The sequence below is a fragment of the Leopardus geoffroyi genome, chromosome E1 (assembly GCF_018350155.1).
Source record: "Leopardus geoffroyi isolate Oge1 chromosome E1, O.geoffroyi_Oge1_pat1.0, whole genome shotgun sequence".
Classification (NCBI taxonomy): Eukaryota; Metazoa; Chordata; class Mammalia; order Carnivora; family Felidae; genus Leopardus; species Leopardus geoffroyi.
Window position 1 is genome coordinate 60,110,858 of NC_059330.1, and position 16,921 is coordinate 60,127,778.

The 16,921-nt window shown below is 66.5% G+C and overlaps 1 protein-coding gene across 4 annotated transcripts in view; it reads left to right on the top strand.

The window, feature by feature from the left end:
- BAHCC1 (BAH domain and coiled-coil containing 1) overlaps positions 1 to 16,162 on the top strand; it is a 63,151-nt gene extending 46,989 nt beyond the window's left edge. For all 4 annotated transcript variants that reach the window (XM_045489852.1, XM_045489854.1, XM_045489855.1 and 1 more), the window contains 17 exons: positions 3,776 to 3,975; positions 4,108 to 4,244; positions 4,585 to 4,713; positions 6,729 to 6,846; positions 7,316 to 7,607; positions 8,306 to 8,488; positions 8,581 to 8,882; positions 9,130 to 9,237; positions 9,330 to 9,504; positions 9,572 to 9,686; positions 9,789 to 9,864; positions 9,995 to 10,103; positions 10,353 to 10,472; positions 10,565 to 10,741; positions 10,861 to 12,062; positions 13,098 to 13,334; positions 13,871 to 16,162. In XM_045489852.1, the coding sequence (XP_045345808.1) occupies positions 3,776 to 3,975; positions 4,108 to 4,244; positions 4,585 to 4,713; positions 6,729 to 6,846; positions 7,316 to 7,607; positions 8,306 to 8,488; positions 8,581 to 8,882; positions 9,130 to 9,237; positions 9,330 to 9,504; positions 9,572 to 9,686; positions 9,789 to 9,864; positions 9,995 to 10,103; positions 10,353 to 10,472; positions 10,565 to 10,741; positions 10,861 to 12,062; positions 13,098 to 13,334; positions 13,871 to 14,083 (3,893 nt within the window). In that variant the 3' untranslated portion in view covers positions 14,084 to 16,162. The remainder of the gene's footprint in view (positions 1 to 3,775; positions 3,976 to 4,107; positions 4,245 to 4,584; positions 4,714 to 6,728; positions 6,847 to 7,315; positions 7,608 to 8,305; positions 8,489 to 8,580; positions 8,883 to 9,129; positions 9,238 to 9,329; positions 9,505 to 9,571; positions 9,687 to 9,788; positions 9,865 to 9,994; positions 10,104 to 10,352; positions 10,473 to 10,564; positions 10,742 to 10,860; positions 12,063 to 13,097; positions 13,335 to 13,870) is intronic.
- Positions 16,163 to 16,921: the final 759 nt, after the last annotated feature.

The window sequence follows — 16,921 nt, forward strand, 5'->3', positions numbered from 1 at the left end:
GCCAGGCATCGTGCGCGCTGATATTTATAGACAGAGCCCAACAGAGTTCTCTCAGCTTGCCCACTTGTTTTCCTGACGCATAAAGCGCTCTGCTGCCAGCCACAGGCGCCTTTTGTGCTCTTTGGAGATAAAGCAAATGTTCTCGTAAAGTTAATTTCCCCAGAGGCCTCTGTGTCACTCCTCCTGCCCACCTAGACGGGCCCACCGCTGTGCCGAGGGCAGTTTGCTGGGGAGCACCCACCGTGGACTCCCAGCTGGACCCCAGGAGGGCCTAAGTTAGGGCTCCTGGCTGTAGGGTGAAGGGGGGAGCCCTGGGCCGGGCCCGGGCTGCCCAGACCCACCACGTGAGCGTGGCTGGCACGAAAGTGCCGAGCGGATGCCGGGCCCAGTGTGTGTGGCCACCCAGTGTGTGCATGTGAATGCCTGCTGGACCGCGGCCCATTCATTGAAAGAACGCTCACGTGGAGACCACGTGAGTCCCCTGTGGGCGTTGCAACTGCATCCCAGGCCAGGCGCCTCAGTCGCCAGGGTGTGTGGACCGAGGAAGATGCATGGCCAGGTCGCCACTCCACCCGCCCCTCCTGGAGCCCCCAGGCCCTCACCCTCCTCTCCTGGAACCCGCAGGCCCCCACCTTCCCCTCCTGGAGCACTCAGGCCCCCACCCTCCCTTCCTGGAACCCGCAGGCCCCCACCCTCCCCTCCTGGAGCATTCAGGCCCCCACCCTCCCCTCCTGGAACCCCCCGACCCTCACCCTCCCCTCCTGGAACCCCCAGGCCCCCACCCTCCCCTCTTGGAGCACCCAGGCCCCCACCCTCCCCTCCTGGAACCCCCAGACCTCCACCTTCCCTTCCTGGAACCCCCAGGCCCCCACCCTCCCCTCCTGGAACCCCCAGGCCCCCACCCTCCCCTCCTGGAACCCCCAGGCCCCCACCCTCCCCTCCTGGAACCCCCAGGCCCCCACTCTCCCCTCCTGGAACCCCCAGACCTCCACCCTCCCCTCTTGGAGCACTCAGGCCCCCACCCTCCCCTCCTGGAACCCCCCGGCCCTCACCCTCCCCTCCTGGAACCCCCAGGCCCCCACCCTCCCCTCTTGGAGCACCCAGGCCCCCACCCTCCCCTCCTGGAGCACTCAGGCCCCCACCCTCCCCTCCTGGAACCCCCAGACCCCCACCCTCCCCTCCTGGAGCACTCAGGCCCCCACCCTCCCCTCCTGGAACCCCCCGGCCCTCACCCTCCCCTCCTGGAACCCCCAGGCCCCCACCCTCCCCTCTTGGAGCACCCAGGCCCCCACCCTCCCCTCCTGGAGCACTCAGGCCCCCACCCTCCCCTCCTGGAACTCCCAGACCCCCACCCTCCCCTCCTGGAGCACTCAGGCCCCCACCCTCCCCTCCTGGAACCCCCCGGCCCTCACCCTCCCCTCCTGGAACCCCCAGGCCCCCACCCTCCCCTTTTGGAGCGCCCAGGCCCCATCCTGTCCTCTGTCCCAGTTAACTGACCAGTCTGTGCACTCTCAGATCCAGAGCTGTTCCCTATGAGCCCAGTGACCGCCTTGCCTGAAATCAATTAGGAGATTGGCTGTGATCTCAGATGAGCAGCAAGATTCACAGAGGGAGAAAGTGGGAGAAGTATGTCCCAGAAGCAGGGGTCCCAAGGGACAGCAGAGCCTCCTGTCCCTTCCTCCCCAGAAGGGACCCCCTGAACCCCCTCCAGGCCGGGCACGGGATTTGGTGGAAGGCCCCTGGGAAGCAGAGACGAGGAGGTTGGCAGGTTTGCAGCCGAGTTGTGGTGGGGCAGGAGTTCAAACCCCAGGACATTTGCTCATGGGCAACCTCACTGACCTGGGTGCTCAGAGCCCCTCAGCCCCACCCAGAAGACTTCAGCTGCAGGACCCTTGGCCTGCCCCCACCTGGGCTCAAGTTGGGGGGGGGGGGCTCAGTGGGGGCACTGCCTGGCCCTCAGACCTCCGCACCAGATGCAGGGACTTGAGCCCCAGACTGAGCCCTGGGATGGGAGAAGGGCGGGGAGTCAGACCCTGTGTCTGCCTGGCCTTGGATGGGGAGGTCTGTACCCAGGAGCCCAGCCCTGAGACACCAGAACATCCCGCCCTTGGAGAGCCACATGAGCCTCCCTTCCACCCTGGATGTTTGGGGAGCCCAGGCCCTGTCCGTCCTGGAGTGTGGATGCCCCTTTTTTCCTGAGTGAGCCTGAGATCCAGGTCTGCAAAGCTGCGGCTTGTCTGGGTAGCCTGGCCCCAGGCCCTTCCAGGGACAGGAGTTAGAGACACCCCAGGGCATCGGGGTGGGGCTGTCTCTCTCTCCACAGCCCCCAGGGCTGCAGAGCTTTGCAGGGTGTTGTTTGAAGCCAAGAAAAGCCCTCCCCGCCTCGTCTCCAACCCCCCCCCCACCCCCTCACCCCCCCCCAAGCTCACCCACGGGGTTGTACCGGCTCAGCAGGCTCAGCCTGAGGACCGGGGCCGGGCCGGCCGGGCAGGGGAGCAAAGGAGCTTCCTGGTGACCACAGTGACCCCAACAGATAGGACACCGTGTGGGACTTGTCGCTGAAGTAGGGCTTCTGGACAGCCCTGCCCTGGCTTCTAGAGGGAAGAGCAGCCCATGCCCTAGGAGGAGAGAGCCCCTTAGCCTCCCGCTCCGGGGCCACCCAACACAGCCTCCTGTGGCCTCAGCTCAGAACCGGCGTCCAGAAGTTTCAGCTCCTGGCACCCGCCTCGCCGCCTTGTCCCATTGCTGAGGCCGGCTCACCCTGATGGCCGCGTCCCCCCTTTGCGGTTAACGAGTATTTCGCAGGGAGGTGCTTGGAAGCAGTTCTCCCTGCCTCTTCACGCATTCTCTCCGTGCATTTTACCTGTTTGTGGCAGTGTGACTCGCGGATTCTTACTCTCTTTGGCCGGTTGTAATCTGCACTCTCACTATTTAACCGGAGGATTGGAGCTGGGTCAGATTCGGCCCCTGCAGCTGGCCCATGTGCCCGCCACCGTGTCCCCCTCACCTTCTGAGCACCTCCTGTGTTCCTGGCTCACCACACACCGCCCCTGCCCCTGGAAACAGCCATTTCTCCCAGGAGCCAGGCTCCTTTCCTGGGAGGTGGAATTAGAAGCCACGCTCAGGGTGTTAGATGTGCTCACTGCCACTGGGGTATCGCTGCTCCCCGGCCACCTCGGAGGAGCTGTATGTCCTGTAGGTCCTGAAAAGCACAACTGCCCGTGGACGGCTTTAGCCCCAGCAGCCGTCTGACCCCGCAGGGCTCCCCCTGGCCGGCTCCCCTTCCCTGGCTGTGGCTCCTCGTGGGAACAGCCTGCCCACGGGGGCCTGACTCCCCACCTCCGCCGGGCCTCACCCCTGGATGGACGCTGCCCTCCACTGGCTCAGCTCGGACCCTGCACTGGGCCGTTCCTCTCACCCCACTCTTCATGAATCTGGGAGGGGCAGGAAACGCACGGGCACTTTCTGTTGAGGCCGAATAAGCCACAAGCCTCTTATCGGATGGATTGGGTGCTTCCCCAACTGGCCTGGCCCACAGTAGCCAGGGGGGACTTCTCCTCTCCCCGGAGCTGAGGCAGGGTGCTCGGTGCCTGACCCTGTGCCCATCTTGCTGTTTCCCACCACCTCACCCTGGTCCTTGGTCCTCGTGGCTGGGGGAGCCGGGCAGCCTGGAGGGTCTGGGCCATACCAAGATGCAGGCGGACAACAAGAGACCCTGTGAGGGGCGGTACGTGCCCGCCTGCCGCACACACACTGACCCTCGTGTCCCCCGCAGAGGAAAAGGACGTGCTGGCATTCGACCTGCAGCGCCTGGCCACGCTGGCCTCAGCCTGGTCCCTGGTGGAGGCCGCTAGCCTGGACAGCCCCTCCTCCTCTGCCCAGCCCCCCGCTGCTGACCCCTGCAGGGCTCCCACGCTCACCCCCCGCATGCAGATTCTGCAACGGAAGGACACCTGGACCCCCAAGACCAAGCCTGTGAGTGGGGGGGAGGGGGGGCCCGGTCGCCCCCGGTGCTACAACCCAAGGGGCACCCTGAGCACCCACGCCGGCCACCCCCACCGTGGGGCCCCACCTGGGCTCACAGGCCCCTGCGCCCCTGCCCACCAGGTCTGCCCCCTGAAGGCCGCCATCGACCGGCTGGACACGCAGGAGGTGGAGATGCGCGTCCAGCTGGCAGAGCTGCAGCGGCGCTACAAGGAGAAGCAGCGGGAGCTGGCTCGCCTCCAGCGCAGACACGACCACGAGTAAGGCCCCGGGCGGCAGCCGGGCGGGGCGTGCGCAGCAGGGGCCGGGTGGGGGCCCCCCCCCCCGCTGTGCAGGCCCGGGACCACTACCTCAGGGTCAGGGAGCCACCCCACGCACACCCGGGCTGAGCTGGGCTGGAGGCTGGCGTCCAGGATGGCCCCCGGAGGCCGTGGGAGGAAGGCTGGCACGTTGGGCCATGTGAGGGCCCAGCTCCCCGAGTGTCGGGGGGGCCTGCCCTGCCCCTGCAGCCCTCCAAGGCCAGTGCCCTCTGCTGAACCCCTGTCGGGGGGCCAGGGTGGGTGCAAGCCTCTGAGCACCCCCCATCCCCGTGGCCTGCAGGAGAGAGGAGAGCTCGCGCAGCCCCGCGAGGCGGGGGCCCGGCCGGCCGAGGAAACGCAAGTACCCCAGCTTGCTGCCCGCCCTGCGTCCTGGGGGCCAGCTCCCCAGGGGCGACGGCAAGAAAGTCAAGTAAGTCCCGGTGCGTGGGCCGCCGTGGGGCGCGTGTGGCGGGGCTGGGGTGGGCCCAGGGTGCCCTCGACGCCCCTGTCCGCACGCTGCTGGCCCTCCCCCCTCTTCAAGCTCCCGTGAGGACCCAGCTCCCCTCTCCCAGAGCTGTAGCCACGGACAGAGCCCGCTGCAGACCTCTCCCCTTCCCTCTGCCCCACGCTGGGCCCGGCGCGCGGCCACACCAGGTCCACACACCTGGCCGTGGCGTCACCCCTGCCCGCGCCCGGCCCCCTCGGGTGCCAGGCGGCGTTGCGGAAAAGCCTCTCTGTCTGCACCGTGTAACGCCGTTGGTCACGCTGCGGTGCTGCGCACGCTGTCGGCGCAGTGTTATTATCCATTACCCGCCCGGCGCACTCGTTGGCACGCTCCCGGGCCGGGCATAATTGTCCTTCCCGGCTACAAATTGCCTCTCCCGGCAGACCTATTTGCATAAATCCAACGAGCTGCTCCAAACGCGATTGGCGAGCCTGCGTGCGCGCTGCATCAATCCTGATGATTTGGTAATAATAGTTAAATCGGCACTAAATGGTTCCTTCAATTAAGACAGAGGCAAAAAATTAATCTCAGGGCTTTATGTCACAAAACATTAGCAAATGCAGAGAAGGTTACAGGGAGGGGGGTTCGCATCGCCTGTGGGCGGTGGCGGGGATAGGCCATATGGCTGGGGAGGGGGGGGCGTCTCCCCGAGCTGCCCCTCCCCCCGCTGCCCAGGTGTCCCCAGCCAGGGGACTCCCAGGCTCTCCCTTTGAGAACCAGCCAGCGCTGTCGGGGCCTCTGGCCAAGGTAGGGCCCACCGAGCCCGGAGTCTGGCCAGTGGCTGCATCAGAGAGTCCTGGCGAGGCTGCCCCGAGCTGCCCTCAGGCCCCCGGCCCCGGAAACCCCGGCCTGGTACTTGGCATTACAACACTTCCTCCACCGACCCACGAAGCCCGGCCCTGGCTGGAGGGTAGCAGCCTCAGGACAAGGAAGGACGCACAGTCCAGGGCCCTCCCTCCTCAAGGATCCGGCTCCCTCCTGAATCCCGGGCTCCCCCCCCCCCCCCCCCCCCCCGCTGCGGGCCGTGCCCTGCGGTGGTTGCCGACAGCTGGGACCAGGCAGGAAGTGGAAGGTTGGGGGGGGTGGGGGGTGGGGGCAGCCTCACTGCACAGCCAGCTTCCTGCCTGGTCCCCTCTCTGGGCGGGAAGGTGAAAGGTGATGTCTGTCCTCACAAAGCCAGGGTTCTCAGGCTCTGTCTGTGACTCGTTTTCATTAACACCATGTGAATGGGGGAGGGGGCAGGTGACAGGCCCAGCCCCGCCCACACCTGTGGGACATGGGGAAACCGAGACTTGGGGTCAGTAGACTCCCAGGCCCCCCCCCGGGGTGTGGGTGCTGGGGTTCAGGCTCCCCTCCCTCAAGAATTGGAATTAAGAGCAGGTGTCTGAGCCCAGCAGTCAGGGTCCCAGGAGGCTGGGAGGCAGACCCTGGACAGGAGTGTCTCTGGCCACTGTGCCCTGACCTCCTTCTGGCAGTGGCGGAGAGGGAGGCGGGGGACCCCATTCTCAGGAGCCTCTCTGACGCCGTCCTTGTTCCAAACCGTGGTGGCCGCTGGTCTTGGCACTCACCGAGGGCCAGTCCTGGGACCGGGACCGACCTCCCCCACCCTTGCAGAGAGCCGTAATAGTTCCCGTCCCTGTTTCCCAGGTGTGAAGACTGAGGCCACAGCTGGGACACACAGTGGTCCAGCTGGCCACAGAGCCCTGGCCCCTGAGCTTTAGGCCGCCCCTCCCCGGTCAGCGAGAGGACCGGCCGGCAGGCAGGCGGCTGGGGCTCAGCACTGGCTCGGCCTCCGGGCCGCCTGGCAGCACGGCGCGTGCTCCAAGGAGCCCGGCACAGGAGCGCAGCCTCGTTCGGGAAAGGGCAGAGCGAGGACGGGGCCAGGGTGCCGAGGCGTGCCTGCAGCTGGCCCATGCCCACCTGCGCCCCCATGCCCCCAGGGCGGTGCGGTCCAGCCTGAGCCTGCTGTGTGCTGAGCTGCGGGGTGGCGAGGAGCCTGCGAGGAAGCAAAGCCGACTGGAGAGCAGCGTCTACGTGGGCCTGCAGCCGGCCTCTGCGGTGAGCACTGCAGCGGCCTCACCCTGGGCTCTGGGGCTCGGTGAGCCTCACGGCAGAGGCCGGCCCTGGGCCTGCAGGTGTGACTGGGGCTGGCGATGCTCACTCCAGCAGAAAGAATTCTAGGTCACGGAGTCTTCAGCAGTGAACCCAGTGTCAGGTGCACCCCGTGTGCAGTGGGTGGCCTGGAGGCAGCTGTCACCCCACCTGAGCATGTTGTCACCTTGCCCCGCCCTCCCAGAACAGACACCCGGGCCCTCGACGTCCGTCCCCCAAGCTCAAGTAGGGTGGGCGGTCTGGGAGGTGCCGTGGAGCGGGGGATGGGGGTGCTGGGCTCCAGGGGCCGAGCCCCGTGCCCCCTGGGCCCCTTCAGAGGCCGGGGGCCGAGGAAGTGCCACTTGTGAGCCGGCGCTGGCAGAGGGCAGGCTGAAGGCCGCAGGGCTGAGCGCAGCCACCGCCTTCCCGTTCACAGGAAAAGGTCCGGTGCAAGAGAAGCAGCGGCCAGGGCGAGCTGGCGTCTGCCATGGCCCACAAGGTGGCCCAGCTGAAGCCGAAAGTGAAGAGCAAAGGGCTGCCCGCCGGCCTCAGCCCCTTCAGGCGGAAGGAGGCCGCCCCAGGGGGACGCATCCGGAAGAAGCTGTCCAGAGCCAAGAGCACCAAGGTGCCGGGGGCCGCCCGGCACACGCAGCCGGATGGCGGTGGCGGCAGCAGGGAGACGCCCAAGTTCCCAGCCCAGTCGGCGGTGGCCCCGGCACACGAGGCAGGCGAGTGGGTCCGAGGGCCGCAGCCGGGACCGCCAGGCCCAGACGGCCATCAGAGCCAGGTGGCGGCTTGTGGAGTGTGGGGGACCCGGGGACAGCCTCCCCGCTGGGGCAGCCGGGGGAAGGAGACCCTGCCCTGCGGCTCCCCGTGGGGCCACGAGAGCCACCGGAAAGAAAGAGGCCTCTGGATACATCCCGGAAAGGGGGCTAAAAATAGCCCCTCTGCCGGCTGGAGGCGGCTTTCCTGCAGGCTGATCTGGAGGGGTTATCTGGCCTCCAGCAGGCACACGTGTCCAGAGACAGGAGCCTGGAGAACTAGGTGCTTCCTCCCCACCAGGCCTCGCCCCGCCTGCACCCAGCTCGCGCCTGAGAACAAAGGGAGGGCGAGAGGAAGCAGGAAGCAGGAGGGCAGTAAGGGGCCGGAGCTGCCCTGAGGAGGGGGATCCCCAGGCCCGCGGGCTGGCGCCCCACTGCCCAGGGCGTAAGAAAGGAAAATAGAGACAGGGAAAGCAAGGTCAGAGAGGGGCTCCTCCCCTAACCCGTGCTCGTCCACACACCCTCACCAGGAGGCCGGCCCAGGTGCCTGCCCCTCCCCACCCCCGCCCCCCAGCCCATCCACGCGCACGCAGATGAACAGATCCCCCGCCCCCAAAATGGTGTGGCTGTGACACCAAGTCATCTGGACGCTCTGCCTTCCCCAGGCGCCGGCTATGACAGCGAGAACGGCATAGATTTCTTGGGGGCAGAGGCACCCCCCAAGGAGCCCGGGCTGGCGCTGCATGGGGGGGCCAGTGTGGCCGTGCTGGGGCCCTCACCCTCTTCCGTGGTCAAGATGGAGGCCAACCAGAAGGCCAAGAAGAAGAAGGAGAGGCAGGGCTTACTAGGTAACGAGGAGGCCAGGGCGGGCTGGGGCCAGCCTGGCGGCTGGGGGCCCAGCACCCGGGACGCCTGTGACGGCCGCCCTCTCCCCGCACAGGGGCCTGCCGCCTGTCCAGCCCAGAGAGCGAGGTCAAGGTCAAGAGGCGCACGGTGAAGGCCAAGGTGGGCACCAAGCTGGAGCGGGCCCCAGGACGCAGGCCCCCAGGCGCACCAGGCAAAAAGAAAGCCAAGGGCAAGGCCAAAGGTGGCCTGCGGGCGGAGCCGGGGACCACCCCCAGCAGGGACACCCTCTTCAGCCCCGCCCGCGCCTTCACCTGCCGTGAGGAGGGCAGCAAGCTGGCCAGCGAGCGCCTCAAGAGGGCCACACGCAAGAGCACAATCCTCCAGCCGGGACTGCGGGTAGGCTCTGCGGGCACCCCTGCTACGGGGCACCCCGGCCGCCCTGGGCTCCGCGGGCGGGCATCAGATACAGAAGGAGCTCCCACCCTGTCCCCCTTTCCCGCTCATGTGGCCCGCCCGGGAGTGAGCCTGCCCCGCACCCCTGAACTCACACTCCGGGTTCAGCCTGCACCACGCCCGGCGGTGGCTGTGAGCAGGGAGGCTGGGGCCCCCCTCACCGCGGTTCCTTCCCTCCCGCCCCGAACAGCGGAAGAACGGGGCCCTGTCCATCGCCCTGTCGCCACGCAACGCCAAGGCCATCCTGGGGAAGGGCAGGAAGGTGGGCAAGGTGAAAAGCAAGGCTGTCGGCAAGCAGGTAGCGTCCCCACCCCCCCGGGCGCCCAGTCGGGGTTGCAGACCTCTCCCGCCCCCACCTCCAGAGGGAGTTGACCCCTCTGGCCCCCCCAGGGCAAGGGCCGGGCAGTGAGTCGGCTGCTAGAGAGCTTTGCTGTGGAAGACGACTTTGCATTTGACGACAACGGCAGCTTTGAGGAGGAGGAGGAGGAAGAGGAGGAGGACGAAGCGGAGGAAGAGCCCGCTGGGGCCAGCGGTCCTCTGAGCGCGGAGCAGAGCGCCGCCCTGGGTGAGTGGCCGGGGGAGGCAGCCCCGGGGGTGGGGGCGGGGCCGGCGCTGACAGCCTGTCCCCTCAGCTGGCTCGTGCACCATCCACAAGGAGGATCTGCAGGACGGGCTGCCCGTGCTCATTCCCAAGGAGGACAGTCTGCTGTACGCGGGCAGCGTCAGGACCCTGCAGCCCCCCGACATGTGAGGCCCGGGTGCGGGGAGGGAGGGCGGCGGGCCTGGGCCAGGGTGGGCGACCGCGGCCCGCAGGCCCCTCTCACGCTCCACGCCCCCCTCGCCCCTCAGCTACAGCATCGTCATCGAGGGCGAGAGAGGCAACAGGCAGAGAATCTACTCGTTGGAGCAGCTGCTGCAGGAGGCGGTGAGGGGACGGCCCCCATTGGACCCGCCGCCCCGGGGAGGTGGGCCTGGCTGCACCCGCCCCTCCTGGGCCCCCCCCCCCGCAGCCCCTCCCCCGCCCACTCACACCCCCCCCCCAACCGGTCCTCCAGGTGCTGGATGTCCGGCCACAGTCCAGCCGCTACCTCCCACCCGGCACGAGGGTCTGTGCCTACTGGAGCCAGAAGTCACGTTGCCTGTATCCAGGCAACGTGGTCCGAGGTAAGCCCCCCGAATTCCCCACAAGGCCGCCAGCAGCCCCCCATCCAGGCAGGGGATGTGGAGCCCCCGGGGGCGGGCAGGTGGGTGAGCGAGCGGGCAGTGCCCCAGGCGGGGGTGATGGACGGTGGTGCTGTGGCCGCTCAGGCCGGGCCGCGGGAGGCGGCGAGGCGGGGGAGGGGGGGGGGGGCGTCGGTTTCCTGGCTGCTGGGGCGGCGCCAAGGTCGACCGTGACGGGGCCCTCGTCCCCAGGTGCCTGCAGTGACGAGGAAGGGGACCTGGACTCCGTGGTCGTGGAGTTTGATGACGGGGACACCGGCCACATCGCCGTCTCCAACATCAGGCTGCTGCCTCCGGACTTCAAAATCCAGTGTGAGTGCCGGGGCCGCGGGGGTGGGGCCTCCCCGTGGAGCCAGCGCCCAGGTCTGGAGGCACAGCGCTGAGGCCGCGCGTCCGCTCCGCAGGCACCGAGCCCTCGCCCGCCCTGCTGGTGTCCAGCAGCTGCCGGAGGACCAAGAAAGCCTCCTTCGAGGCCCCTCCCCCCGGCGAGACCACCGCCCCCAGCCTGTCTCCCAAGGCGCACGAAGGCCCCGAAGCCTCCAAGCCCCCGGGGAAGAAATCCGTCGGCAAAGACAAAGCTGGTACTCGTGGGACCACCCAGAACCCTGGCGTGGGGGTCCCCCTCCGGGTGTGGGGGACCGGGAGGCACGGAGCCGGGGGTCCCCCTGACTCTACCCGGCCTCCCCCCCCCCCCCCCCAGGCAAAGCGGAGCTCCTGACCTCAGGCGCCAAGCCCCCGCCCGCCGCCCCCGCCGCCGGGGCCTCGGACCACTTCCTGGGCCGCCGGGGCAGCCCGCTGCTGAGCTGGTCGGCGGTGGCGCAGACAAAGCGGAAGGCGGCGGCCGCGGCGGGCGGCAAGGGGCCCGGCGTGCTGCAGAATCTCTTCCAGCTCAACGGCAGCGCGAAGAAGCTGCGGGCCCGGGAGGCGCTGTTCCCCGTGCACAGCGTGGCCGCGCCCGTGTTCGGCAACGGTTTCCGGGCCGACTCCTTCAGCAGCCTGGCCAGCTCGTACGCGCCCTTCGTCGGCGGGGCCGGGCCGGGCCTGCCCGGGGGCGCCCACAAGCTGCTGCGGGCCAAGAAGGCCGAGCGGGCAGAGGCCGAGAAGGGCGCGCGGCGGCGGGCGGGCGGCGAGTTCCTGGTCAAGCTGGACCACGAGGGCGTGACCTCCCCCAAGAACAAGAACTGCAAGGCGCTGCTCATGGGTGACAAGGACCTCGGGCCCAAGCTGGGGCGGCCCCTGCCCAGCCCCAGCTACGCGCACCCGGCCCTCGTGGGCAAGGACAGGAAGGGGCGGGCGCCCGTGCACCCGCTGCCCATGGGGCTGGCGCTGCGCAAGTTCGCGGGCCAGGCCGAGTTCCCGCTGCCTTGCGACAGCGACTGTCACAGCTCCTACTCGGACGACGAGGAGGACGGGCCCGGGCTGGCCCCCGGCGTGCCCTCCCGCTTCCTCGCCCGCCTGTCCGTGTCGTCCTCCTCCTCAGGCTCCACCACCTCCTCCTCCTCGGGCTCCCTGTCCACCTCCAGCCTCTGCTCCTCGGACGACGAGGGCTCGTCCTACAGCTCGGACGACGAGGACCCGGCGCTGCTCCTGCAGACCTGCCTCACCCACCCCGTGCCCGCCCTCCTGGCCCAGCCCGAGGCCTTGCGCTCCAAGGGGGGCGGGCCCCACGCGCACGCGCATGCGCAGCGCTGCTTCCTGTCCAGGGCCGCGGTGGCCGGCGGGGGCGCGGGCACCGGCCCGAGCGGCGGCAAGTCCAAGCTCAAGCGCAAGGAGGCCCTGAGCTTCTCCAAAGCCAAAGAGCTTTCCCGGAGGCAGCGGCTGCCCTCCGTGGAAAACCGGCCAAAGATCTCAGCCTTCCTGCCTGCCCGGCAGCTCTGGAAGTGGTCGGGGAACCCCACACAGGTAGGTGGGCCCGTCTCCCCAGCCGGGGAGGGAGAGGGAGGGGGAGGGCAGGGAGGAGCCCCTGGTGCCCAGGAGGCCGGCCTGCTCCCTCTCTCGCTTCTTTCTTTGGGTTGTCCTATTTAATGTCGACCAAACAAAAAGAAAGAAAGAAAATCAAAGGAAAACGAGGAAAGAGAAAACCTTGCCGCCTGGTGGGACAAGGCAGATGACCACAGCCACTATGTCCCCTCCAAGTCCTTGTCTCTGCCTGTAAGATCGCGTACAGGATGTTTGCACTGGGGCAGACAGCCTGTTTTTGTTATTGTTGTTTTTAATGTTTATCTTTGAGGGAGAGAGACAGAGGGGTGAGCTGGAGAGGGTTAGAGAGAGGGAGACACAGAATCGGAAGCAGGCTCCAGGCCCCGAGCTGTCAGCACCGAGCCTGACGCGGGGCTCAGACCCACGAACCGTGAGATCATGACCTGAGCAGAAGTCGGACGCCCAGCCGACTGAGCCCCCCCAGGCGCCCCAGCCTGTGTTTTGTTTCTCGAGCTGCAAGTCCACTTGGTTGCACGTCTTTCCGTGTCCGTAAACAACACAGGCAGCTCTGCGCCTTTTGAGCACCTCGAGCACCTCGTTGCATGGACGCGAACGTTGTTCTTTGCCCACACTCTACGTGTGGACGGACGGTTGTCCGGGGCGTTTTGTCCTTGCAAACGTGTGTGCGCTGGACGCCTCGTGCTCTCTCCCCACCCCACCCCCGCCTCAGGTCCACTGTTCCTTTATAGTCAGTTTGGATCTTGACATCCTGACCGGTGGGCAGGGTAGGTCTGGGTGTGGCCACCTCGTCCCGGACCTCTGGCTGTGCTGGCCTTCCTCCAGCCGCCACGGTGCCCCGTGTGGACCTGGGGTGCCCGTGCACACATGCTTGCACACACGACATGCCGTCTGTCCCTCCTGCGTATTCCCTCCCCTTGTGTGTGTGTCCCCGTCATTCTGTCCTGGCTGCCGCCTGGGCCCCCTCATTGCCCTCGGCCTCTGGTTGTGTCCCTGCAGAGGCGGGGCATGAAGGGGAAAGCCAGGAAGCTGTTCTACAAGGCCATCGTCCGGGGCAAGGAGACGCTGCGCATCGGGGACTGTGCCGTCTTCCTGTCGGCCGGGCGGCCCAACCTGCCCTACATCGGCCGCATTGAGAGCATGTGGGAGTCCTGGGGCAGTAACATGGTGGTGAAGGTCAAGTGGTTCTACCACCCGGAGGAGACGAAGCTGGGGAAGCGGCAGAGTGACGGGAAGGTGAGAGCTGGGGCGGGGCGGTGCCCTGTAGGGCCCTGGGGCAGGAGAGCTCAGGGCAGGTGGGGAGCCTGTGGGGGGCCCTGGGGCAAGTGGGGAGCTTGGGAGGACTGGGCAACAGGGCAGCCTGAAGGGGGCCCGGGACAGGTGGGGGGCATGCAGGGGGCCTGGGGGAATGGAGACCTGGCGCGGGGGGGGGGGGGGGGGGTGGCAGCCAAAACGGGAGGAGTAGTCTCATTCGTGAACACCCCCTCCCCGTCCCCGACACCGCGGGGCCTCCCAGCCCAGGGCCACCACCGGGCCTCACAGGAAACGACACAGGGTCCCTCCCTGGCCTCCATGGCTCCCTGTGAAAGGGGTGGTAGTTTCACCGTGGGGGGCACGCAGCCCCCCCACGGCCCGTAGGAACACACCCCCACCGCCCTCTGGTGTGCAGGAGCCCAGGTTTGCAGGCGGTGGGCACGGCCCACAGGCTGACCGAGCAGCCCTCCCCTGGGGGCGCGTCCCAGCGCTCCTGCCCACCCCCCCTCCCCCCCCAGAACGCGCTGTACCAGTCCTGCCACGAGGACGAGAACGACGTGCAGACCATCTCCCACAAGTGCCAGGTCGTGGGGCGGGAGCAGTACGAGCAAATGACACGGAGCCGGAAGTGCCAGGACCAGGACCGGCGGGACCTCTACTACCTGGCGGGCACCTATGACCCCACCACGGGCCGGCTGGTGGCAGCCGACGGGGCGCCCATCCTGTGTTGAGCCCGGCTGCGTGGGCAGAGCCGGGGAGCCCCCCCCTCCCCCCGCCAACGCCGCAGCCAGGAGCAAATATGCAACCCCCCCGACCCCGCGGCGGGTGCCGGCTTCGCATCACTGTCCCTGGCGAGCGGGCACTCCCGCGTGCGGCCCGTCCCGTCCGGAGAGTCGTCCAGCCTGGGCCGGCCCAGCCGGCGCCCTGGATCCCCATCGGCCGTTCCCGAGAGATTAGAATCCAAGCCATATTTTCCCTAGTACCTCCGACTGTCTCCCACCAGGGAAAGCAGAAATCAGGTGTGTTGTCTATTTATTTCTCTATGTAAATATTGTATTTCTGCGGGAAGTTTTATGGAAAAAAATAGTGGAAAAGGATTTTTTTCCCCACACGCGTGACAAGGGTGTATGTGCACGTGTGTGTGTGTGTGTGTGTGCGTGTGTGCGCGTGTGTGTGTGGGTGTGTGTCTAGGCTTTGTTCTGGGGGGTTTTCGTTGAAAATGCACTGTTTTGCTCAGCCTGGCTGAGTTCCGACAGGGGCGTCTGTGGCGACAGAGGCAGCTGAGGGTGGGGGTGGCCACAGGAGGGGGACCCTCGGGTACACCACCCATCTCGGGGGCTGAGATGGAAGTCACACTCGACTTTATTTCCTTTTAATCCACCTCCTAGGAAGACCGTATTGGGGGGCGGGGGAGGGGAGGAGGGCGATGGTGAGGGTCCCTGGGGAGAGAAGGGATTCCAGAAGCTGAGATAAAAATCAGGATCAGCGGGTCCCCCAGCCCGGGATCGTGACAGCAGCCATAAATGTATCTTACCTCTGTTAAAAACGAAACAAAAATGAACAAATATTTTTAAGTATCGATACAAAAAAGTGATGTTTTCATTTTATTTCCTGAATATCCCAAGTTCTTTCTGATTTCTGTTTTGATGGCCAATTTGCCTAGCCTCCACTCAGAGCAGGGACGGGATTGGCCCCCACCAACTTACATGGAGGTTTCTGGGCCTTCTCTGTGGCCACTGGGAAGGCAGACAGCATGACCAGTTGGTGCCTGGGGTGCGGAGCGAGCAGGGGTCCCTCCTGCCCGCCCGAGCCCACACCCTAGCCAAGTGCAAGGAGCACCCCTCCGGGGCGCTCACCCCTCCACCCAGTGCTGGACGGGTGGCCCAGACTCTCAGCGCCACCCCAGGAGCCTCAGAACACTTGTCACCTCTTCACTTCTCCTGTGGCCGAGAGACAGGGCAAGCCAGACGCGGCCCAACCACCCTTGTCCCTGAAACGTACTGAGGGCCACATGTCCTCATGTGCCACCACACCCACTGGGAGCCCCAGGAAAGCCCCCCCCCCACGTGAGTCACTGATCCTTAGGACGAGTTTTTGTGTGACCACAGACCTGCAGCCCAGGTCCCCGGGAAACATGGGGTGTCGGCAGGTGCCCGGCACCCCAACCCGGCCCCTCTCCGCCCCCTTCCTTTTCAGCCAGGAAACCATCCCGGCCCCACCTCCCACTCCCGGCTCCGTGGGAAATGCAGGGGCAGGGAGGGGGGGGGGGGTCCCCTGCGCCCCGGCCTACCTCTCCCACCCCATTCTCCCCTTTGTCTCCGCACGAGTGCAATATTTCATTCCTGGCGGTCACCCGGGAGGCGGTGCCCGAGGGCCTGCTCGCGGCTGGAGAAGCAGAAGGCTGCCCGGAGGAGAAGACCTGCCCGGTGCCAGGGCGCCGAGTGGGGACAGCTCAGCCGCAAAAGTTCAAACCCCAGGCACCGAGCGAAGGAAACCCTTTTTCTCGGCCCTCGTGTCGATTCTCTGCCCTCCTCCCCCGCCTTCTCTTCCTCTTCTCTCTCCCTCTATCTGTGCGCGTGGGCGGCGCGGCCCTCCCTCTAACCGTGGTTAGACCTGGCGAAGCACGACTATTGTAAATGTGTAAACTAAGATGGTTGGATTTTTTTTTCCAATGTAAACACTAAAAACAAACAAACAAAAAACAAAACACAAAGGTTTTATGAACAGCAAACTCTATGTAAAGGCATTTTAGTATTAAATTTTTTATTGATAACTCGCTTAAGAATAAATATATGAACTATTGTACAGGTGTTCAGTGGTCCGGAATCCTAACTGTGCCTCGCCGCCCGTGTGCACGTCACACGGCAACTCCCGGGAGGCCCCGGAGTCTCGCGGGTCCCGGCGGACATGCCCAGGCCCCACGTCCAGGCCTGGGCCAGGTCTGTCCCCGTGTCAGCCAGAGCGGAGCCCCTGGGCACCGAGCCCCGCACCCATGACAGGACGGTGCTGCCAGTTTCTGGGGTGGCTTTGGCCTTCGTGGCCCCCCCAAGATGTAGGTTCCCCTCTTTACAGGTCTCACCAGAGCTGAGTCAGATTGTCCACGTGACCAGGGCAGGTGCCCCAGAAGAGAGGAGGGAGGGTCGGCCCCCACAAGGCACAGGGGGAAGGGTGGCCTCCAAGGCGCCGTGGCCAGCTGGGGGAGGGGTGCCGGCACACTGGAGAGCAGACACCCGCCTCAAGGAGAGCGTGACGTTACTCGCTCGACAGACATTTTCTCAGCTGATGACAGTGTAGAGAGGTAATAAACAGTGCTCCAGATTAAGTGGAGAGCTGAAGTCCCCAGGTTGGAGGGTGTCAGGAAGAGGGGTACCTCTGGGGCAGGGAAGCCACCCCAACGAGCTCCTAGCTAGAGACAGCCCTGCCCACCGAGGTTGCAGGCCTGAGGTCTTTCCGGAACCCTACCACCTAGCCGGAAAGGAGGCACACTCTGTTCTCCCCCCACCTTCAGGGTCCCTGGGAAGGGAGGTCCCAGCTGGGATTAGAGACCTCAGTGAGGGACTCAGACCAGG